The 24,060-nt window shown below is 36.9% G+C and overlaps 7 protein-coding genes across 7 annotated transcripts; 6 read left to right on the forward strand and 1 right to left on the reverse strand.

Annotated features, from left to right (window-relative positions):
- The first annotated feature begins 616 nt into the window (after positions 1 to 616).
- LOC112465480 (protein bfr2-like) lies at positions 617 to 7,408 on the forward strand. The gene is made up of 6 exons (XM_025033043.1): positions 617 to 1,233; positions 3,166 to 3,255; positions 3,683 to 3,868; positions 4,084 to 4,173; positions 5,225 to 5,393; positions 5,617 to 7,408. The coding sequence occupies exons 2-6, from the start codon at positions 3,180 to 3,182 to the stop codon at positions 6,752 to 6,754; spliced, it is 1,659 nt and encodes a 552-aa protein (XP_024888811.1). The 5' UTR covers positions 617 to 1,233; positions 3,166 to 3,179; the 3' UTR covers positions 6,755 to 7,408.
- A 1,187-nt stretch (positions 7,409 to 8,595) lies between these two features.
- On the forward strand, positions 8,596 to 10,363 carry LOC112465476. The gene is made up of 3 exons (XM_025033039.1): positions 8,596 to 8,808; positions 9,283 to 9,567; positions 9,845 to 10,363. The coding sequence occupies exons 1-3, from the start codon at positions 8,628 to 8,630 to the stop codon at positions 10,219 to 10,221; spliced, it is 843 nt and encodes a 280-aa protein (XP_024888807.1). The 5' UTR covers positions 8,596 to 8,627; the 3' UTR covers positions 10,222 to 10,363.
- Positions 10,364 to 10,565: 202 nt separating this feature from the next.
- LOC112465479 lies at positions 10,566 to 13,748 on the forward strand. The gene is made up of 3 exons (XM_025033042.1): positions 10,566 to 11,243; positions 11,361 to 11,506; positions 13,416 to 13,748. The coding sequence occupies exons 1-3, from the start codon at positions 10,868 to 10,870 to the stop codon at positions 13,593 to 13,595; spliced, it is 702 nt and encodes a 233-aa protein (XP_024888810.1). The 5' UTR covers positions 10,566 to 10,867; the 3' UTR covers positions 13,596 to 13,748.
- Positions 13,749 to 14,387: 639 nt separating this feature from the next.
- Positions 14,388 to 15,943, forward strand: LOC112465481. Its single transcript, XM_025033044.1, has 5 exons — positions 14,388 to 14,433; positions 14,660 to 14,794; positions 14,868 to 14,954; positions 15,085 to 15,175; positions 15,365 to 15,943. The coding sequence occupies exons 2-5, from the start codon at positions 14,731 to 14,733 to the stop codon at positions 15,696 to 15,698; spliced, it is 576 nt and encodes a 191-aa protein (XP_024888812.1). The 5' UTR covers positions 14,388 to 14,433; positions 14,660 to 14,730; the 3' UTR covers positions 15,699 to 15,943.
- A 246-nt stretch (positions 15,944 to 16,189) lies between these two features.
- LOC112465477 (probable U3 small nucleolar RNA-associated protein 11) lies at positions 16,190 to 17,403 on the reverse strand. The gene is made up of 2 exons (XM_025033040.1): positions 17,291 to 17,403; positions 16,190 to 17,171 (listed from the first exon to the last, which is right to left on the reverse strand). The coding sequence occupies exon 2, from the start codon at positions 17,153 to 17,155 to the stop codon at positions 16,394 to 16,396; it is 762 nt and encodes a 253-aa protein (XP_024888808.1). The 5' UTR covers positions 17,156 to 17,171; positions 17,291 to 17,403; the 3' UTR covers positions 16,190 to 16,393.
- A 117-nt stretch (positions 17,404 to 17,520) lies between these two features.
- LOC112465475 (putative tRNA (cytidine(32)/guanosine(34)-2'-O)-methyltransferase) lies at positions 17,521 to 19,874 on the forward strand. The gene is made up of 5 exons (XM_025033038.1): positions 17,521 to 17,938; positions 18,171 to 18,240; positions 18,344 to 18,543; positions 18,753 to 19,147; positions 19,285 to 19,874. Exons 1-5 carry the CDS (start codon positions 17,818 to 17,820, stop codon positions 19,744 to 19,746), a joined length of 1,248 nt encoding a protein of 415 aa, XP_024888806.1. The 5' UTR covers positions 17,521 to 17,817; the 3' UTR covers positions 19,747 to 19,874.
- A 217-nt stretch (positions 19,875 to 20,091) lies between these two features.
- On the forward strand, positions 20,092 to 23,446 carry LOC112465473. The gene is made up of 3 exons (XM_025033036.1): positions 20,092 to 20,641; positions 21,223 to 22,566; positions 22,940 to 23,446. Exons 1-3 carry the CDS (start codon positions 20,305 to 20,307, stop codon positions 23,335 to 23,337), a joined length of 2,079 nt encoding a protein of 692 aa, XP_024888804.1. The 5' UTR covers positions 20,092 to 20,304; the 3' UTR covers positions 23,338 to 23,446.
- The last annotated feature ends 614 nt before the right edge of the window (positions 23,447 to 24,060 follow it).

Genomic DNA, 24,060 nt, shown 5'->3' on the forward strand with positions numbered 1-24,060 from the left:
ATTAAAACAAAAGATTCTAAGAATTAAAGAATATTAAATTAAGAATGATAAAGAATACTAAATTTTGTCAATATTATAGGATTCTTTTAATTGCCCATTATCTTTTCAACAGCTGTCCGACAAGTTTTAAAGTTTTTATTGGTTACCAGGAACTGGGTACTCACATGAAACGATGATATGGATGTCAAAGCAATTAGTATGTACAATGCGAATAAAGAATTGATGTCACTTACACTAATCGTAGATGCATTGCCAGTCATCGATGCGATATAGTATCATCGGTAGAAAATAGGTCACGTTATTATAGCGATCGCAAATTAATTAGAGAGAATCTGTGATGCTCATAAAACTAAATTAAAGCGCGGCAAGTATAACAATAAAATTCTAATTAATATTTTGAATATAATATTAAATACTGGCTTATAATACAAAAAAATTAGAGTAAACAAAATTACAGTAAAATCTAATCTTATAAAATATAATCTCGAAAATTAGAGAGGTGTTAGTAGATAAAGATTTTCCTGGATTTTGCGCCAAAAGACAATATTTTTAGAAATCTTGAATATTTTGAAAAACTTCGTTTTTTTCATGTATATCATCTTGAAGTATTTTTTTCAGAATACCCCAAATGCCATTCAACTTTTTGCGATAACAATTTAAACGACTTGAGATAAGCGCATCGCGAAGACTGTCGCGTCCCCGGGGCGCGGCTTGTCGCTTTTTCTGCCGGAATCCGGACGCAATTAGGATGTCGGAAGTTATTAGCGTGACTTTTCCCCCTCCCGCGGATATTTTCGTGCGAATGTTGAATCATCCGGAACCATCTTCATTCACCCGTGTGTGCGCACCGCGGGCATGGCACCGGTATACCGGTTACGCGGGGAGATGGAAAAGTGGACTTCCCGCTTTCATCGTCGGGACGACGACGACGCCGTCATCGTATAGTCCGACGAAGGATCGGAAGCGAGCGACGTGACGTGGTTGGTGTGGGGCCGCCTCTGATTTACCTAGAGCGCATTAGAATGTTTAATAATCCTAGCAGCGGCCCGCGGTGGACAGGTGGTGGTGGCCTGACCGACTTTTAAAGAAACCTTGGGGGGAGTTGGGCGGCATCTTCAGTTGGACATTGGCCTCCGTAAGACGAAGAGTCAGGGAAAAAGAGCCGTAGGGTGCAGGAGACAGGAGAACAACGAGCACGGTTGCTCCCTCGGATTTCTTCTCAACGACCCACAGGTGGGTAGAGTCAGATACAATTTGTATACGTTTGGGAGATTTGAGAAATCGGGAAAACACACGCTGCGACAAAAACGAAGAGTCACTCGCTAAAGAATCAATCGCCACGTGTGGTAATATTTTCTTTATTTATCTAAAGATTCATGAGTTACACTTAAAAAATCCATTGCCACACGTAGCGATTGATTCTTTAAAAGTACATAATTCATAATTCTTTAAATAATATCTTACAAAATAATATATATTGTATTCTGTACGATTTCTATATATAAGCATTTAATAGAATCACGTGTTTAATACGTTTAACATTAATAAAATAGAGTTTACATGTAAAACAAAATCAACGAATATTTCTTGTGCTCTGCTTCTTTACACGCATTATGCAAAATTGACTTTGCTTGATATTTAAATTATTCAGAAATCAAACATCACGCATACGCCATTAAATTTAAAATATTGTACAATTTGAATCCGCCACGCGTATTACATAATGTAATATGTGTAACATGTGCGTATTTATTCATGTACAATATTTATTATGTATCTTCTCTGAAATTAATAAAGCCTCTAACAAGTGAGAGATGGATATTTATATAGCGAGTCCTAAAAAACCTTTTATAAAATCACCAATTGCGCCGAATCTAATTTCTCGCACAGTCACTTCCGCGATTCGGTCTGTGCATGGGGCACGACGACGCGTGAGGAATCGATCTCACGCGCGCTCGGCGACAACGTCGAAGCGTAGCCACGACCGTATCCAGCAACCTCAACCATATGTAACGCGCTTTATAACGGTGGCATGAGTGTCTGTCTAGCGCGTAAAACCGCACGTCTCCTCGATCGTGCTACTAAAGTCCGCACTCCGCCATCGGGTCTCTCGAGTAAGCGCCTTTCTGACGCACGCCTTTGACCGTGACCGGGATTTGGGTCAACCGGTCGCTAGCATATACGAGAGGGACGTTCGCGTTTGAAAACCGGAAGGGGAATACGTTTCGCCGCGCGCGTGTCTACGACGGTTGTTTATCCGAAAGATGAAAAAATAATACCGCGGTGGTTCTGGTAGAGATGTTTTCGTGAATCGGGTGGCAGAAAGGAAACGAGATTGCCGCTCTATCTCGACGATTGATGAGCGGAACGAGTGTCTCTATTGTTCGCCGTGACGGGGACTATATGGGATAATCATCGGGAGGCGGGAGAAATATAATTATGAGGGAAGAAACACGTTCAATGCCCTCTTTTTTTTAAATGTGCTCTTTATGAATGAACAAGTTGAACGCGCTCTGCGTGAAGTTGAAAAGCGTAGTCCAAAGTCGCTTAATTGACGAAACGAGCTTTCGAGGGAAATAAAATATGTAGTAAAATCCAAAAGTTCCCTGCCTATATAAAAAAGGATAATAAAATAAAACACAATTATTTTTATTTTTTAATATAATCACCCGTTATATCAATACATTCTTCATAATAAATTAATAATGAATTTTTTAATAATAAATTAATTTTTGTACACCATTAAAAAAATATTTTGAATTTTTGTCATTAAAATTGTTTAACACTGCGAAAATTACTTCTTAATTCACTGGTAATAAAAAATGGTTGTTAAATTTGAAGTCCGATTTGCGTGGGAAAAAATAACCAGTAAAGATATACTAATTATTATTTGTTGAAAAAATTTCGACTTTGGAAATAATATTTAATCATGTAAGAAAATATATCTACTGCGTAAATTAAGCATGAAACTCGGCGCAGTTTCTGGTCTCTGCGTCGGCACGTGCGTAAAATCTTGTTATGTTTTTACGGTTCTATTGTCGCACCTTTATCAGAATTGGCCGAAAGATACTGAAATGAGTTTGGAACGTGCCACTACATACGAGACGGATGTTTATCACAGCGTAATATTACAATCGCGATACAGGTTCTTGGTATTGTTTTCAGAACAGAGCGAAAGAATGCGACTGTCGACGATTTTCGAGTTGTTGCTGATCCTCTTGTTGGTGGCCTTCGCGGCTTACGGTCGAGTAATTGGTAAGAGAAGTAAATTTAAGAAAAAAATGAACAAAATGAAATAAGCAAAAATAAATCTAATGGAAAAACGTGGAAATTAATTTTGATACAGATTTCATTGCATATATGAATAAGAAAAAAAAAGCAATACTTATGATAAAGCTCATTAGACTTTCTATAATTCGCGATTTATCATATTTCAGGATAAAATTTTATTTATAATTTTATGTAGGTATGTTTAATTTAATTTTTCCATTTATTATTTTATATGTATATTTTAATATTTTATATGTGTGTACATTTAAATGTTTTCCGTATTCCGCGGTACGTAAAATAATAAATTATTAATTATATAGGATAAATTATTTATTATATAGGACTCTATCCTGAACTTTGACATAAATTATAGATCGTCTAAAGCGGGCTTAAATCGTAAAAATGTTCGCAGATCGCGATGAGGCGACGCATCGGGTGGCTCGTGCCGCGAATAACGTGAAGCAAAGCGATATAGACTTGACGACGATGTCGCTGAAACAGGCGACCGACAGCGTGAACCGATACTGCACCTGCAACGAGAACATTTGCAATTGCTGCCGGGACTTTCACATACCGCTCGTGCAGCTGAAAGGACCGGGTAATTATCACGCAACGCATGCACGAAAAATGAAAGTGCAGTACGGAAGCAAAGTATAATATGCGTTTGTTTATCTATATAGTACCGTGTATTGTTTGATTAACCGTCATGTCAAACATGTTACGTAAAATAGAATGTTATCCTTCGTAGTATTTATCACGTCATATTTTTTTATAAACATATTACGTTACTAACGAAAGTATTTGAAATTTTAGGATGCGCTTCGCTGCAGTACCTTCAAGGTGATAATTTGGCAGTCCAGTTGAGCTTCGGCGACAACATATTAACCAGCACAATCGTTAACGGTAATCGCAATCAAATTTAATAACGGTGTCGATTATTAGTTCGGCATTTTTTTCTGATTAGTCAATATTTCCTGTGAATTTTTATTAAAAGAGCAAATTACAGCAAATAATTATATTTTTCAGCTTACTTATCGATAAAAATTTAGCAAGTTTGCTAAAAAAAATTGATCTCTCGAATAATTTCCCATTTATTCAAAGTAATTTCGATAATTGATTTGATATAATATTATTTATTTACAGTGATTCTGATAATGTAGATTTAGAATGATATATTACCGCTATTGTAAATTGTAAAAAGAACCAGACTTTATATAGAAAACACACATGGAGACTACAGACTACGTTTCTCTTTATTCGCGGTGGACAATTTACGTCGCGTGCCTCGGAAAATACTAAATCACACACGTGTACCGCGCGCTCGATAATATTGGCGAGAAAAGTGTGTTAATTGCGCGTGAATCAACGTTCGGCGGATACATCATATTAGCGTAACGTCCAGGAAGCTATAATCCCAACTTTCACCCGGCATGTGCTTGTCACTGTCAATAGAAGACCCGTCGATAGAAGATGTGCATAGCTCTTGAAACTTTTACTTCCTTGTAAAGAACGCGAAACTACGCAATAACTAAATAAAAAATACTTTTGCCTCGTTACATCGGACAAATTTCACATTGTCGTGCCAGTTTCATATGCACGAGATCGATTTCTCCGGTATGCGTCCACGAAAAAAAATAGATTACGAAGTCAACGGTGACGTGCAGGCGCCACTCCGAAATTTGTGTCAGTCTAACGGAGCGAAAGTATATTTGTACGGACGATTTTTCGAGGATGTCGACGTCGAGTGGGTTTGCTTTTTTTTTATCATGTTTGACGACCTCGATTTGTTTGAACTAGACAGGTTCTAGATCATGATACCTAGTTATTGTAATATAGGTATCTCTCTGAGGCGCTTCCTCAGATTTAATAAAATCGTTTTAATTTGATATTTTACTTAATTTTTTATTTATTAGAGATAAATTATTTGACATTTCGGTAAAATTATGAATTTCAGGAAAAAGTCCGAAGCCTGTGTGTGTCCCGCTACCGGGTGGCTTCAACAAATTCTGCGGCAGGATTTATTCCATCCAGCGCGACGCGAAGAATCACTTCAAAGCGTGCCTCGGTTTGGAACTGCAATCTCCTACCGAGTTGGAAGCCACTCTTCGCGTTAGTTGCTTCAGGTACTTATCAATAAAAGTGCAATATAGTAGTCGATTTCCTTTTTGCAAATTTAAATTTACAACAGAAATTAATATAATATACAAATTATTTGTTAAAATCCACTCATACAGTGTTATGTAATAGTGAGATAGTAATATAACAATAAAGCTAAATAGCGCGCGCGTTTATGACGTCTAGTACTGTTAAAAGCAACATCCCGTTATTTGATTTGATGAATTTTAGATTTGGTCCAGAGGGTTTGAAGCTTCGACCTGCCGAGCCACTTCCAGTTGTCGAGACAGAGGTCACTTCAGAGGAAGACGATGATGACGATTTTTTCGGGCTCGGTTCAGATGACGACGACGACGATGACGACGATGAGGACGACGAAAGACCCATTACGAATACCGTCCCCGATGCCTCGGGAGTTGATAACGCACAGGAGTCAGACGACGATGACGATGATGACATACTAGGCTTCAGCGCTCTGCTGGATATCTTCACTGGTGGCGATGACGACACGCCGACAAGACCCCAAGTTACCACCGGGCCACCGTTGTTGGAATTCACCATACCGATTCTACCACGGCCAACGACTCCCGTATTGTTAGAGGATCACGAGCTGCCTACTTTCCCCAACAACAACGAGCAGGAAAATAATTACGAGGAACACGACGACATCACCCAGGAACCATTGAAGGCAGAAGGGGGCGGAGAAGAAGAAGAAGAAAATACGGGAGCATTGACCGAAGAGAGCAACACCGAAGACAACACTGACGAGAACCAGGAACAGATCACCGAGTCCTCCAACAAAATCGTGTACACCGCAAAACCTGACAAGGCGCCGACCGTCAACAAAGTGAAGAAAGGAGTCATCGGAAACAAGAAGAAACCCACGGTAACGTCGACCAGCGTCAACGCGATCCAGGATCCTGAGAAGCCGGCGAAGAAACCCGTCAAGGATGAGGATGACGATGATGACGATGATATTCTGGATGATGATGACGAGGACGTCGACGACGAGGATGACGATCTTCTCGACGATGACGACGACGAGAAGGATGATGAAGACGAAGAAGAAGACGATGAGGACGAAGATAAATTGGAAGATGAGAAGCACGAGGAGCACGACGATGATGAGGACGTGAAAGCCGAGGATCTTGACGATTTGGACGACGACGACGACGATGACGACGAGGAAGAAGAAAACGCCATGTTGAGCGCTCTTATGGGTACTGGGAAAAGTAAGAAGAGCAAAGAAGACACGAAGACGAATCAAACTAACGTCCACAAGCACGATGATGAGGATTACGATCTTGGATTTCTCGGTAGGGAGAGGCATTCAAGTGAAAATCGTCAAAGCAAGATCACGAGGCTTTGAATTGTACAGAGTATTGCTCCAGTCAGTAGGGTAATTGGAAATCGAAGAAAGCTCATCCTTTTTGTCTGGTCATAAATTCGTTGGATCCGACGAAACTCGGGGTGTTTTGTTCGGATCGGCGGAACGTTCTTCGAAAATTCGGTGAATTGGTATAATTGTGACAGTGCGACCTGTTTTTTAACGATAAGATTACAAGAGTCAACATTTCTCGACTCGTAATTTCGTGATGGCTGAAAAATAACGGATTGCGTGTTTTCACGACATCCTAATTATTTCTTAACGATTCGTAACGATAATCGTAAAAAGAAGATCGTTTATTTCACAATAAGTGTTAATTGATTTTATTGTTGGAAAATAACTTCGCGGTTTATTTCGCTATTATCACAATTATCTTGTTTTTTTACGTAGTTATTTTTTTATTTATTAAATAATATGGAGACTGAAATCTTACAGCAAAGATGGAAGAGCTTTCTTGAGAAAACGCTCAAATAGAATTGCGCGAATAGAAGATTTTTATGTCTTGGAAACAAGATCTTAGGGAGATTTTTATGTAATGCGAGAATTTGCAATGACCTCAGCCATAATAAATTGCTCGATTAGTTTAACGTTATTTATTAAGAGCAAATGAATATTTATTGTATGTATTATGATTTATGTATGTATTAAGTTATTTATTGACTCTGTAATAAATAAATAAATATAACGCGCTATTTATATGTCATGTACTTTTCGTAGTTATTCATTTTGTTTTTAATTTTAGAATTTTTTCAGTTTTTTAAATTAAAATTAACAGTAATAAATTATTGATTAGAGCACTAATTTAAAATCATTTAAATTATTAAAGTAGTTTTCAATGCGTATAAAAATGTTTATTACATTAAGATTTAATATACTTCCTGATTAGTTAAAATTAATTCTGTCGGAAAGTTTTCGACACATAATTATTAATAATTAATTATTATAAAAGCATGTTAATACAAAACCATTTTAAATAACAATTTTTATGATATTTTCCAAGATACGAAAATTTAAAAAAGCTGTCTATATCTAAAAATACCTATTCCAAGTAGTTGCCTGCAATTAAGTGCAAGTTTTGGTAAACACAATTAGTAAATTAGATTAATTTTTGCAGCACGCAACCAGTAATTTTAGTTGCGCAATCGAGAGATTTAAGATTATTTGACATTGTTAAACATGTGTGTACGACAGCTTTGAAGATAAGAGTTTTATACTTTTATTACTAGTAGACAAACAGACTTTAATAATTGACTTATGCATGGTAATAACACACGCTCGAACACACGTGTGTCAAGACACAAAAGCGGGCTCTTATCTTCCATATTTTCTTAAACAATGTGACGTCTTAAATTCCTTTGTTACGTAACGAGAGCACTCGAATAGATGGGCCGGTCTGATACATATATCTATTTTGGATAATGCATATATTAAAGTAGTATTAAATGCATATATTTTTATTAGCAATCTTGAAAATTAAAAAGGTCAATATTTTTCTCGATATCTTTTGTAATTTTAGAAATATAAGAAAAGGATATAAAGAATTCGGAGAAATGTTTTTATCCTTAAAATCTTTTTTTTTTATGAAAAATATAGCTACATGTAATACGGTTCCCGTATTTTTCTGCACCATATTTTTCCGCAAAGTTTCGGATTTCTTTGAATTTCTTGCCGCATCTCTCACAGATTTAAATAGTCATTTAATAGTTATTATAAAGCTTAAATTTTTAGTAAAAGTAAAAGTAGGTTTATATCCTTTTTGATTATTCTTTGGTCGTAAAGCGTCACTTAATTAATGCTGACAATCTTTCATTAAGTATTCTTATTTTACCTTGTATGGAAAGTTGATGCATAATTAATGAGCCTGGCGTCTCTGCGTCTCGTGGTCCAACGTGTGCCCAATTTCAGTCTTCCGTCGGCATTGAAACGTGCAGGTTGTGCAGCTGGTACGACAATGCTATCTAAGTGGCTCCTTGTATCTCTTCTGGCTTTAGTAATTCAAAACATTTCTGCGGGTCATTTCATCGGAAAATACATCGGTGAGAAGTCTAAATAGTTTTTTGCAATTAATATCTTAAAATTTTACAATGGAAATTTGTAGGAAATTGCAATGCCATTTGTTAATAAAAAAACAGCCCTGATGAAATATTTGCAGAACTTCTAGTTAATGTAGAGATGTTTCTTATAATTAATTATAATTAATAGAAAATTATTAATTTAATATTAATTATAATTAACAGAAAGCAATTATACTATTATTATATTGCAATCAAAATAATAGCGTTATATTATAATAAAAATATATTGTTATTATTACGTGAGAATTGCACGAGTTAAAGATAATATGTACAATTAATTAAAAGCATCGTTTTTTCTTTTAGATAAATTATATCTTACAAAGATAATTAATTAATTATCTTTGTAACATATTGTTACGTTTTTAGAGAAAGAAAAATAATTCCTTTTAGAAAACGAAAGAGATACTGATTCTGTCTGACATTGTTTTCTTTCAGATGTGACCAAATTCAATTCGGTGTTCTACGATCCGAACACGCGATTGGGATTGAAAGGCGCACTAGAGAGGATTGGTCGTGACCCTTTTCCTGCGATCGGTTTCCGTGGTGTAAAATGCAACTGCGAAGGTTTCACTTGTGGCTGTTGCAGCGGCATCAACATAACTTTGTTCAACCTGGACCGTCGTACCTGCACTAATTTTACCTATTCCCCTGAAGACTTCGCCATCAAATTCAATCTTATAGTAAACGAAAGAGAAGTTCTTAGTACAGGTTCTCTATCTGGTGAGTAACTCTAATTAAATAACTTTTACATATAATTAATATATTTCAACCTGAGATAATCTTCATCTTTTACATTTTCCTGGTGAAGAAAAATAATATTGGATTCTCTTGTCTTTTTTCGCTTACGCAATAAAATTAAAAAATTTATTGTGATAAATTAATTATATAAACTTCGCAAAATTAGTAGTTAACGGACTTTTAACTAATTCGATTTAAATTTATTGCAATTTGTGTTCGTGTGTACAATGATTGTGTAGTGTAATAAATTAATTCGCAGCTAAGAATCCACCACCGGTCTGCGTGCCTTTCTACCCTCCTTTCATATCTTTCTGCGTGCGTTTCTTCGACGTCTACACGTCGGGCAAAAATCTACACGCGTGCATTGATCTGGAGACACTTGTGGTGACATGGCCAGTCTTGATTTTGCACTTCGATTGCGTAAAGATCGGCGCGGATGGCGTCTCCTGGATGAAGCCCGAGAACGGCAGTAATGTCTCCAACACGGCGCCACTGGCAATGCTCATGTCGGAAGTGAATGGGCCGGAAATATATGACCCAGTGGACTTCGAGCCAGATTCCGTTGAACTTCCAAACAATCAAACTCCGATTCTGACCCCCGAGCAGGAAAATAACATTGGCCAGTTAAAACTGTGATCTCTGCGTAATTACAAAATTATACCCATATAAGATGCGTTATTATGATGTTACAAATGTATTTATTATATTTATCAGTTAATATGTTCTATTTGTCGTTATATAATATATGTATGTATTCCTGATGTGAAGATCGATAAAATGTATATTGCAACTGTAGCTTCAAATTTGCCTTATATTATTTTATAAAATATATTGAATGCACGTAAGTATTAACTTTTACAAGTTAACGCATTTATTTATTTTTTTTAATTAAAAATAAAGTTCTTGCTTCAATGACAAATGTCTTCAAGAGCCTCGCGTTATTAATATTGACGAAGATCGAATCATATTAAATCAACGAATAATTAAATTTACAAAACGCTAGCTTGAAATAATGTTTCATTCTTACCGTATTGAACGATTAAAGATATTCGAGACACGCGACAGCATTTCCAGAAAATCCTGTCGTTTCTCCATGACGAGTTCTAGGCAATAACAAAATGCGGGCAAGCGCGAGCCAAGCCTAAATTTCACCGTAAAACTGGGTCAGTATGAAAAGCCCGTTAACCGGCCAGTCAAGTTTCAATCGCCCAGCAAGGAGGCACATCTCGAGGAGATGTCCTCTCGTCTCGCTTGAGCGCAGAGACAAGATCAAGGACGCAAAATGAGGGCCGCCTGCTGGCTGCTGTTGATCATCGTCTTCGCGCAATTGTGCTCGCGCCTGGAATCGAGAGTCGAGGAAGGTTTCACGACAGGAAGAATCGTTAGCAGCGAGCTCGAGGATTTCTCGCAATCGCAGGAAGATCTGGAGCAATTCAAGGCGCTGTTGAAACAGACCACGAATTCTTCGACATCGGGAAACAGCACGGTCACCGCGACTAGGCAACCATGCCAGTGTGGCGGCGGTGTCTGCGGATGTTGTTCGAGAATCCTGTACGGACAAAAGGCGTGCGTGAACGTCTCATACGATCCTGACGAATTCAGCTTCACCGCCAAAATCATGATGAACGACAGAGTTCTTTATACGAGGACTGTTTCCGGTAAGCGCATTTACAGATAAAACATAAATCAATAATCAGATAATTGAAAGATTTATAGATGAAAAGAAAATAAATATATTTTTTCTTAATTTATCAAAATTTTTCGCGTATCCTTAGGAAAGAATCCTAGACCGATTTGCGTTCCTGTTCCGAGGCTACCGATCAGAGCGTGCGTCAGATTTTATAATATATATTTCCAAGGCAGGAATATTCATCTGTGTGTTAATCTGGAAGGAAAATTCCAGGATACTACATTGTTTAAGGTCAGATTTGAAAGTTCTTGAAAAGTTTGTCCTTGAGTTCTTGAAATTGTTTGAAAAGTATTATTAGGTACATTAGGGAAGACCGGGGCTCCTTGGCACAAGAGGCAAGTTGGCAATGCGTTTTGTTTATGTATTTAGCGAAAGAAACAATGGAATAGTTATCACAAAATATCTCTTTTATGACATAGGCACTTTTTCCAAAGTTTTATTTAAATCAAACAAGCATTACAATAGAAAAAGAGAAAACTGTGATTCAAGAAGAGGCAAGTAAATTTTCGAGAGTTTCAAGATATCGTATTAAGGTAGTTCTCTTGTCCTTATACTAGAGAAAATCGATTTTTTATAGATTTTCTTGAAAGTGTGAATATACTTTAATTTAGGTGTGCTTTTATGCGTGATATAAATTTCAGTACCTCTGCCAGTATAAAAAATCAAGATACTGAGCTTCAAAGTTTCAACTTTTACTAATGAAAAGGTTTTCCAGGCCAAACGGTAAGAGATACGAGGTTGGCCAAAAGGACCAAAGTTGCTTGTCTCGTCGAGTTCTATAAGGAAAAAATGCCAAAATTAAAAAAATTAAATTTTAAATTTTTTTGGTAAAAATTGAAACTTTGAGGCTCAGTATCTTGATTTTTTATACCGGAGGAGGTACTGAAATTTATGCCACGCATAAAGCACACCTAAATTAACGTATATTCACAGTTTCAAGAAAATCTATAATAAAAAATCGATTTTCTCTAGTATAAGGACAAGAGAACTACCTTAATGTTCTTCAGCTTGAGAAGTAAATCAAAGTGACGTATCATTAGTTAAAAGAAAAGTTTAAATTCTGTTACTATATATAACATATTATTTTGAGAAGCAACAGTAATCTGGGTGACCCTAATATAAAAATATTAATATAAATATATATCTAGCTTCTATGTTGAAGAAAGCTACATCTAAAATAGTTTACAATTGTTTTTCTGCAACAGCATTTTGCTATTCGATCATTACAAAATAACTTTAAAAGATACAATCTTTATCAAGAAATGTTTCTATTGCACTTTCATTAATTTAACATGGACTTTTGCCGCATAGCCAACTTACCCTACTATCAGGGCAAGTTGGCTACAATACAGCATGTTCGTATTTCACTTATTACAAAGAAACTATACAGTATACAAAAGCGTTCCTAGCATGAAGATGTAGAGAAAGATTCTCTCTATCATATTAGTATTGTTTAATCATGATAATTAGTTGTTTAAAAACTCAAATCTCGAAATTGTGAAGAGAACCCCGGTCTCCCTTACGTATTTTTAGTCTAACAAATATAGATAAAAAATGTGCACATCTTGTTATGTCAACGAAAAAAATGATGTGTGGTAACAGCATTAGACTTTAATAAATCTAAATTAGAAACAATAATTTTAATAATAAGTAAATATATATAGGACCGCTATGATATACAATCAATTAGAGAAGAACGCGCGCACCATTTTTGGACTAAGGCGTAAAGAAAGTGTTTACAAAAAACGTTATTCACGCGAATAATATTATTATAAGGCTTCCAAGATCCAGTCCTGGCCAAAAATGGCGTTCTTCTCTAATTGATTCGAAATAATCTTATTAATTCAATACGTTATGTTCTTATTTTAATAGAACAAGTATTTGGCTTAGTATTAATAGTCTAAATATATAATAGTTTAGTCTAAATAAATAATACATAGTCTAAAATAAAATATATTAAAGTATTAATAAAAAACAAATACTTGTTTTATTAATATTGTTGTATTAATACTGTTATTGAATTAACAAATTATTTCCAATTAGATATCATAATAATACTATTAATACATCATTTTTTCCCGTGTATTAAATGGTCAGAAATGACTTACATAATTTTATCAGATTTCGTCTATTTCCGCAGGTTAATTTTGACTGTCTCAGATTCGGTTCAAACGGATTAGCTTTGTTAAAGCCAGAGGACGGAGGTGGTTTAGGCTTTGGTCAAGTAGAACTTCTTCCGGAAGATGCGAACGATGACGACTACGATGACGAGGATGATGATGATTATGACGATGACGACGACGACGATGATATATTCTAAAAATATCTTTCGAAAACAGATAATAATGATATTGTGCGTTTTCCAACAAGCAACACAAGTGTTGTTCTGTCTTTGTTATTCATTGCCAAAAAAAGAGAGTCGTTTATGTCGACTTGTGTCGCTTGTTAGAAAATGCACACTATAAAAGTTGATACTATAATAATAATACTATATAAGTTATTATATGTGCCATGTGTACGTGTTCATTGTTGTCATTTGTCAAATAAATAATTGTTGTCATTTGTTGTCATTTGTCAAATAAATAATTGCAAACATTTATACAAAAAATTATTAAGTTTGATTTTATTACAAAAAAATGATTTTTTTAATGCATAGGTATATTGTATATTTCTATCTGCAAATCGCGTGACGATACCTACTTTCTCTTCTTTTAAATAATTTTTTAATTATCAAATATAATATTATAATTTTATGTGAAAGTGTATCATTGTTGCAGGAGCATGCACACGTACATTATTTTTTGATCTCATAGATAGATTGTAGAGAAATGCTGCGTGCGCAAACACAATGGCGGATTTCATGCCCGTATATATATAATTCAGAGTGGACAAAAACGTTCCGGATATTTTCTAAAAGCCTACAATACAATAGGCTCACAATAGCTCTCGTAATTGCAGTTGTCCTGTATACAACGACGGGCGGAACGTGAAAGAGCAGAAACCGTTTAGTGTATAACGAGACGTCGCTCGTTAATAAGCTAATATAATTACGAGGAACTCGCGCGTTTGTTATAATTAACGTAATATGGATCCGCGTAGCATCGGTGCACTCGTCTTCATCTGGTTGTGCCTCGTTCGCGAAATTATCCTTGTTAAAAGTTAGTGCTAGCAATTATCTCACGGATGAGAAAATTTTATTTCTTCCCAAATGCAATACTTGGGCAAATAACTAAATGGAACTTTTGACGATTATGATTAAAAATATTAAAATATATTTTTTCGATGTTTTCAAATTATATATAATTTTAAGATGCATGTGTTTGGATTTATTTTATTACATGTTTAAACTAAGAAAAAAAAACTAACAGAGGCAACATTTATTAGGCACAAGGGTATCGAGAGGATTCCTGATTTACAGAACGGTTTCGGCTACTCGACAATCATGCAACTGCTCGATGTCTTTCTCCTGTTCTTGCTGCCAAAGCGTGATGATCCTTTATACTAGAAGAGAGAAGGATCGTGAGTCTTTAAAAGTAATATTAAAGTAAAATAATAAATCAAGAATTAAACTATCGAATTTTTTATGTTATAGTGTGCGTCAATTTCACATATCAGAGAAACGGACTAAATGTGGATGTCACGTTGAGTTCGGATACAATCAGCACTAGAACAGTCACGAGTTAGTATTTTCGATTTCAATATAATATATATATTATAATTAATATATATTATAATATATATATTAATTATAATTAATATAATATTATATATATAATTAATATGTAAGTTACATATAATTTATTTTACAGATTTCAAGGCGTTCCAGTTTTGCGTGTACGTTCCTGGTTGTCTTTTCTCGACCGCGTGTGTCAAAATCTTGGAGCTCAATCAATTTCCTAGGCACGTGTTAAAATAATTATTGTATTAAAAAAGTTAGAGATCTGTAACTAATAAAAAGAAATTCAAAATTTTTTTCAAATAATTCAATTCGTGAATCTTAAAATTATTTTCATACTGCCAAAGCTGTCCACAGTTAATCTTTAAACATTCGTTTTCAATTTAATCTGCAATTTCTAAATTTTCATATAGCTCGATTACGGCTTGCCTTCGCCTCGACATTTACGCCAAGAAACAACTTTGGCAGATCAATTACGATTGCATAAGCATATCAATGATGTTGCCGATTATGTCAACTAACAACACCGTGAGAATGACGGATACGGACGTGATCGCGGAAACATCCACGGCAGAAAGCAGCCAGTCATCGATGACAGAGCCGATGACAGCAATGCCATCGAGCGAGATGGCGATCGTGCAAACGTCGGAAATGAATGGCGTGGAAACAAGCGGAGGATCAGAAGAAGCGGAGGATATTACCGAAATGTTTGAAATAATTTCCAACATTTCAACGCCGATCAAGTGACAATCTTTTAATTGATTATATTGATGTCCGCAGACGGCGGAATATTGAAGAAAATAATTAGCGATATAATAATGGAACTAAAAATATCAAAAAAGAAGAATGTGAGTGTTACGAAACTATAAATATAGCGAGATGAGCAAAGATGGTAAATTAATACACAGAAAAAAAAGAAGTGTCAAATCAAGACTTTATACTCTTATATATACAGCAATCTATAATTTTGAAATGAGATTATATTGCGTTAAATGAAGGCAACTCGTTTGAAGTCATTTATATAATTAAACGAAGTTTTATATGTATAAGTTCAACCAAAAAAAAAGTTGAATTCTTATAACATTATAGATTGTTGCGTATACACGAGTATATAAGTTTTGATTTAACACTTCTATGTAATAACGTGCTTTTCTTAGCTGAATTATAAATTGCTTCAACAATATATATTCTATGTACTTATATTTCATTATTATTAGATATTAATAAGTAATACAAATTAAGAATAGATTTGATCGTTATTATTAAATTACTGCTCAATGGAATTTATTTATCGAAAAACGTGATTGTTTATTATCGACTTATCGCAAACGTTAAAAGAATAATATCGAAAATGATGAAAGCTATGTATATACATTTTTACTCGATATTCATAATTAACTAATATTATACCTAATCATAAAAAAATCTATAATATAAATAAATTATCGTTTTCTCTCAAACTTCCACTTATAAATAGGAGCGGTATCCTTCGAGCCAGGCTTCACTAGTTTCGGTTTCTTGGTTTTCTTGTCTTTCAGCGCTCTGCGCATCTCTAACTTCTGCTGAACGACCGTCAGTTCGCGTTCGCGGTTGACCCTCTTCTCGAGTTCTTTGTAGGCCATGTGTTTCTTCTGTTCGAGCTTAGCGATAGTCTTATTATCGAGTTCCGGTAGCTTCATACGCTTGATCGCGTCCAACGTTGGCCGATTGGTGCGCCTGGACAGAAGCGCCGGATGCGTGTTCAATTTCTCGGCGAGGTCAAAGTTCCTCATCTCGGCACTGTCGTCCACGAAAAAGATGTGCTTATTCCGCGTCTCGTTGGCCGCGTCGATCATGTGCAACTGGCTCTGCATCTTGTCTATCTTCTTCGCCTCGATGTTCCTCTTGTACGCCACGTACCTGAGGTCCTGCGTCTCCATCAGCTTGATCTGCTCGGGCGTGTGCTGATCCTCCTTGTCCTTCTCCCGATGAACGCCGTTCACCACTTTGGAGTTGATCATGTGAAAGTGGAACTCGTCCGGGTTCTTGTTCAGCGCGCGCTTCCTCAGGAGCTTGATGGTCGCACGCTTCTCTTGGAAGTCCCTGGCTCGGGCGATGTAGTCCTTCTTCTTCTCCAGCAGCCCCAGGTGTTTGCGGGTCTCCGGCTGGTGACGTTCCCGATGGGTCTTCTGGCTCGCCTTCGCGGCTTTCTTCCACGACGACATTTCGACGTCTTGCTCTCTGGAAAAGCGCCCGGATGATCATTACGCACGTTCGTTCAAAAAATGAAATAAATAAATTCGATAGTGGAAGATACAGAATACAGATAATATCCCGTTTACGTTAATTGTGAAGCTTACCCTTTTTGTATTCACGGAAAAAAACCGCTATTGCAATAATAACGAGAACTGATAATCTCTATGTCACATAACCTCACATTCAGCAGCGATACACACGACACACGTGTATGCGGTGTATGTGTATAACTGTCACGTGTTGCACGTTGCACATGCGCAGAAAAACGAGCATTAGACGTGCAGAAAGTGTAACTCAGTGCACCTGCAAAGAGCAGTTCCCATCTCTTTAAACAATCAGCTGATTGTCTTAGAGAGGTTAGCAGAGGTTAGGTCTAGAAGTGTGGAATCATTGATCAGTCGTTTCGCTAGAGCTCGAATATTGTGCAAGATATAACATATAATAATTATTTATTAGGCATTTTGCGATCTAAATATATGTGCTTTAAAGAAGTTTATTAAGTGGAAACATAAGGAACCCTTAGAGAAGAATGTAAAGAAAACATTAATTAAAGATTTTAAAACTATTTTAAAAGCTCTCAGATACTTATTTTGTGCGACAAAAACTGTGAGTTTAACGGAAAATATCAACAATGGGGAAAACTTCAAAAGACAAGCGCGATATATATTATAGAAAGGCGAAGGAAGAAGGATGGCGAGCCCGGAGTGCCTTCAAGCTGCTCCAAATTGATTCGGAGTGTCAAATTTTTGATGGTGCGTATGATAGCAGCAAATAATAATTCTGCTTTTTTTTAATTACATTTTATCACATGTTATTTAAACTGATAATGCACGATTTGGATAAATGAAAAAAGAATGTGAAAACAACGCAAGAAATTGAAATGTTAATAAAAATTTCAGATCTGATAATTAACGATAATAAATAACAAATGTTGAGAGAAGATCTTTGTATCGTTAAAAGATAATTTTTTTCTCTTTCTTTCAGGAGTATCCAAAGCGGTGGACCTGTGCGCTGCGCCTGGAAGCTGGAGCCAGGTCTTGGCTCGCAAGCTAAAGTAAATGAATTTTATAGAAGACCAAATAAAAGATCTGTGCTGTGTAACAAAAAAGTATTCTTCTTATTGTATAATAAAACAATTGTACATTTTTATTTTATAGCGAAAACTACCAGGAGGCTTTAAAAGAAGGTCCTGCGTCTCCGCCAAAAATCGTGGCGGTTGATTTGCAAGCAATGGCGCCTTTGGAAGGAGTTATCCAGCTGCAAGGTGACATTACTAACACCAGCACAGCGGAGCAGATAATTGCGCACTTTGATAACACCCGAGCGGACTTGGTGGTATGCGATGGGGCACCTGATGGTACGTATCTTTCATCCTTTTCGTTTTTGTTCTCAACAGATTTGTCTGTATGATCGATAAACTTTATTTTCAATTAATATCGAATAAGCCATTTATAGTCCGAGCTTTGATCTTAGTAGCCTAGTAATATTTCTGTGTATTACACATATTTTTAAACTTTAGTAAACCTGCGCGTCAACTAAATTGTCTAAATTTTATTCTGTTTGCAGTGACCGGTCTACACGACATGGATATATTCATCCAATCGCAGCTGCTACTGGCTGCTTTGAACATAGCTACGCACATCCTGAGACCCGGCGGGACATTCGTCGCAAAGATCTTCCGCGCTAAGGACGTGTCGCTTTTGTACGCTCAACTGAGAATATTTTTCCCTTATGTCTACTGCACGAAACCTAGCAGTTCCCGCAACTCGAGCATCGAGGCGTTTGTGGTCTGTAAAGACTACAGCCCGCCGGAAGGCTACGAGCCAAACATGCTGAATCCTTGGTTGACGGAGGAGCCGTGCGACTTTGAGAAATTGACAGGAGTTAATAGAGTCGTCGTTCCGTTCGTCGTGTGCGGAGACCTCAGTCAGCCCGATTCTGATATGTGTTATCCACTAAACGTGAGTTTATGAGAACATTATTTATATTTTCATTTAACTGTAAATCAAATGGTTCTAGCAAATCCTTGCTCTCCTTTATATTTTATTTTTTAATTTTATTATGCCTCGGTTTTATCATTATACATAAATGTTTTCAGTACGAAGGTAAGGAGTACAAGTACCACGAACCGGTGCAAACCCCCATAGCACCGCCTTACGAGGAAGCATTGTTAATAAGTAGGAGAAGAGCTGAGAAAAACGTTTCCACTTTCGATGATAGCACCGATTTCAGCGAAATCGACGTCGAAGCAGCGATTGAACACGAAAATAAATCGTCAATATCCGGAATTAAATGGGCGTTGAATTCTGCGAGTAATAACTCCGACAATCAGCCAAGTACATCCGCGAAAACCGTGCAGGATGAAGATAGCGGAGAAGCCATCGATGGGTTACAAAACTTATATCAACTTGATATATCCGTTTCCGATTGCAGCACCGAGAACGAATACAAAGATGAGTCATTGGCGAATGATATGAAACGAGTATTGATCGTTTCTGCGAATAATGACTTTGATAATGAATCGAATACAGTGGCGAAAACTGCGAACGATGCGTTATGAAATTAAAACCAATTTGCATCCAAGGAAAAAGAAAATACAGATGATAACTAAATACACTGCGAAACCATTTATTTATTTATTTATTTTTACGCTAATTGTTAAATAAATTTTTATATCTTAAAAATGAACCTTTAGCCCTTGATCCACTGATTTAATTTCCAGAAATCGAATCATCTGTTGAAAACGTACACTTCTCGATTAGATAAAGCTTCTTTGTTTCTAATTTGTTTTAAAAACTATAAAATATGTAACTCTTTCTCTAAGTTTAAATAAAAAAAAGATATGGAGATTTCTTCATTTTTATTTAGCTGTAAATGAGGTTTGCTCCATCCCAAGTTCTTTTTTTATTTGTCAAATTATAAATACAAAGTAGAAAATGTAATCTAATACGGACGTTCATAAATTGTAATCTCTGACTTTCGTATATTTCTACTTTGTATGTACATACATACTTGTCTGTTTCTATTGTTATTCCCCCAAGGACGTATCGACGAACTGGTTTGTCGTTGAACAGTTCGATTAGTAAACACCCGATCGTTTCGGCAATCACGTCTGGAAATGTTAAAAGACAAGGTATTTAGTAAAAGCGCCGCATATCCGTTTTCGAAGATCTTTCACTTCGGACAGGAGGTGGCGAACAGAGTCTGTCGGTTCTGCAAGAAGACGTTTTGCTGCGTGAAATGTCACGATCGCCATGTGGACAAGGCGCATCCCGACGTGAATCCCGATTGTTTTCTGTGCGCCTCTGAGATATTGCCGATGCGACAGTGCGAGTCCGCGAAACTGAACTCGGAGGATGAGAAATTGTTGAGCCACATAATAGACAAGCATTTGCCGTTACGTTGCCGGCTGTGCGGTGATTTATTTGTATCCAGAGAAGACTTCAAGTCCATCGGTAATATAATTCGCGAAGCAAGTTAATAAATAAGATCCGACAGTCCGCAATTACTCGCGAAAATCGAAAAGCATCATCGTCAATAATCGAGAATTTTAGAACCAAATTTTCGACAAGATTTGTTCCATTAGAGACGATTACTGTTTATATATTTAATCTGTAAAAATAACGAATTGAAAGAAATTCATGCAAACTCATTCGCTTGAATTTTGAATAATATAAAGATTACAGTCCGCTAGAAGGAAATATGACCGTCAAATATATGATGCTTTTCTTCTCTATTTTAAAGTTGTGTTTTTATTTATAAAGTTCTGTCTCTATTTCAAAGTTTTGTTACTTGGAAAGCATGTAGAATATTATAATATATACAATCAAATCGAAATTAAAGTAAAATGTAAGGATATAAAATACATAAACTAATGCAATTCTTACATAAATAATAAAAAATTTCTCTATTAAAATATTCTCTAAAATTATGCATAACGCGTAAATTTCAAGTCTATAAATAGATCTTTTATCTTCAACGTCGGGTATATTTTATGGCAAGTATGTTAATTCCACATTTTTAATTGAATCTTCAGCTGCGTGCAAGTGGTTTGAACGCTGGCGTTGTCTGACGTCGCCGACCTGCTTCGACTACCTGGAGAAGAATAAGCTGTGCTCCATAAGTGAGAGCGACTGCAACGGCAGCAGATTTTGCACGCCGCCGGAAATCTATCGGAAGACCAGCACGCCGATGTTCATCGGCCAAAAGGCCGGCTTCGAGACGCCCTGCGTGCCGGAATTCACTTTGAAAACGCCCAAGCCGAGCTCGCCGTACTCGATCGCGCAGATCGCGTCGATCTCGAACGACACGCAGTTCTTCAGCTTCGTGCTGCACGCCTCGAGCGAGGAGACGCCCTTCAGGACTTGCAGGGACGAGGACTTCTTCAAGACAAGCAATTCCTTCAGGAAGCTTTGCATCATGGAGGAGGAAGAGAAGACCGCGCACGAAGAAGCCGCCGAGAAGATAACTGCTAACGAGATCAAGGTGTCGTCGCCTGTGGACATGGACCTGACATCGCCCGAGGGCGGCATCCTGCAGGACTCGCCGCAGTCGGACGACGTCCGCGAGGACGTCGTGAAGAAGGTGAGGTTCTCCGATCAGTTTAAAACCGCGGCGGGCGAGACGCGCGGAATAAACTTGACGGACTCCTGCGTGCGAACTATTCTCAACACGTCGATGGAGGAGGAGGAGGATGATGAGTTTCACGACGCTAATAATGAGATCAACGCACGGAAGGCGAAAACCACTGCGGAAGACATAAAGGACGCGAAGAACGCAGATGATACGAACAACGTGGAAGACACGCGCAGCGCGGAAGGTGCGAAGAGCACGAACGACAGCGAAGCGGAGGATAAAACGCGCTCTTCGATACAACTTTCGGAGAATCTTTTAAGCAATTCGGAAATCAGGATCATTCAGGGCAACACGAAAAACGCGAAAAAAGAGAATAGAGATCCTGAAGTGAGCGACGAAGTTGCGCCAACTCGGCCAACTTCGAATCAGCGAGATTCCAATAGCGTGGTGGTGGTGGTGATGATGGAGAGCAATTCGGGGGGATTAACCAACGATCTGATCATATCGGGTCTGAACCAAGGTCTGAACATGATGAAGGAGCAAATCGCGTCGGCGAATTGTCAGGCACCTTCAGTCAGCGCGCCCGAGTCTGCTAACGTCTGTAGACGGTCTATCACGACGATGAGGATGAGTGTCTCGAGTGTCGAGAGCTATTCCCCGAACAGGGCGGAGATGATGACGAATCACGGACAGCTCGCGCCAGCATCTTTTTCGTCATCCGTACAGAGCGGCGAAAACAATAACAGCAGCGGATTTCTGTCGACCTTCACGCAAGCTATGAAGCACGCCTTCAGAAGTTTCTCTGGTCGGTGAAAGTTTTAATTATTCGCGATTATTCGAGCGCACTGTTAAAATCGTAATGTCAAATCATACTCAATTTGAGTCATTTTTAACCATTTCTCTATAGATCGCCACTGCTTCTATTGTATTTAATTTATTAGCAAATTAAATAGAAAGATAATTAGCCAATTTAATATGCTGTTAATTTAACTAAATTAATGAAGTTAAAATAATAAATTTCGAAACGCATATAATAGTTCAAAATATAACAAAATGTTATTTAACTTGAGGTATTGGTTTAAATTTTATATTTAACATCCTTTAATATTTAACAGTGTGAGAGATAAGATTTCGCGTTCGCGCAACTCTAATCCCTATAACTCTTTTCGGAACTTCAGTTTCAGGCTTGAGAATACCGCCAAGAAGCATCGAGGCAACTGAAGTGATGCAGCGACGAGAGATCGTTGAGGAATTGACATCCTCGCAGGAATTATCCAGCAGCGCCAACAACAGCACAACTCGTCCCGGTAAACGAACCCGCGAGGTCACCGAGGGGTCCTCGAGGGAAGGTTCGATCGCGTTCGCGCTCGACATAAGGAGTCCCCTCGCGAAACGTCAGAAGGGATGGTACAAGATGATCAGGGGACGCCAGCCGATCGGCAGGATGCGGAATAGCCGCGTGCCAACCTCGCCCAGAGGAGTGTCCGCAGAGACGCAGGTTTTCAGTCAAGGATCCCTGACGGTGGGCGACACGGTCCTGCCACTTCCTGTGAGAGCCCATCAATCCACAGAGTAAAACGATGCTCCTTATAAAAGATGAAGATACCTAACAGGCAATAATAAATTAACCCACTTTATGAAATTATTTTTGAAAAACTTTTTTTTATCGGATTTAGAAAAATTAAATTAACGTTGATGAATGATCGAACCAAAGCTTGGCAAATTATTTTACTTTTTACGTAATAATAACTTTTTTCTTTTCTATTTCTACTTATTCACTTTAATTCTTGTAACAGCAAATTAAGTGTTAAATATTAAAGTAGTATAAAGAAAGTAGATGAAATACAATCATTTTTTACTCTTTAACTCTTTTACTCGATTTAATTAAAAGGTAATTAAAGAATGATTAAATGCTTAATTCTATAGAAATACAATTTTTTTGAAACAATAGAATATTTTTAATATGCCAATCTTATTTTATTATACATATAATAATTCATTATATATAGTATTGAACAGGAAATTTTTATTTAAACACTAGCACGTGCACATGATGTTTTTTGTATTAAGTTATACCTACATACGTTTATTTGAAAACTGATGTGATTTAAGAATGCATGAATTATATTAAATAGGTTATTTTTAATTTTTAAAATACACGTTGCAATTATTTACAATTAATTGTGATAAGAACAACTTGCAAGATGTCACCTTTTTTATATTTTTAAATACTGTTTTATTATTTGTAAGTATGCAATAAAAATTAATATTATGCATTTCTAATTAAAGGCGTCAATAT

The sequence above is a fragment of the Temnothorax curvispinosus genome, unplaced genomic scaffold, assembly GCF_003070985.1.
Source record: "Temnothorax curvispinosus isolate PA1 unplaced genomic scaffold, ASM307098v1 QBEX01015223.1, whole genome shotgun sequence".
NCBI classification, from domain to species: Eukaryota; Metazoa; Arthropoda; class Insecta; order Hymenoptera; family Formicidae; genus Temnothorax; species Temnothorax curvispinosus.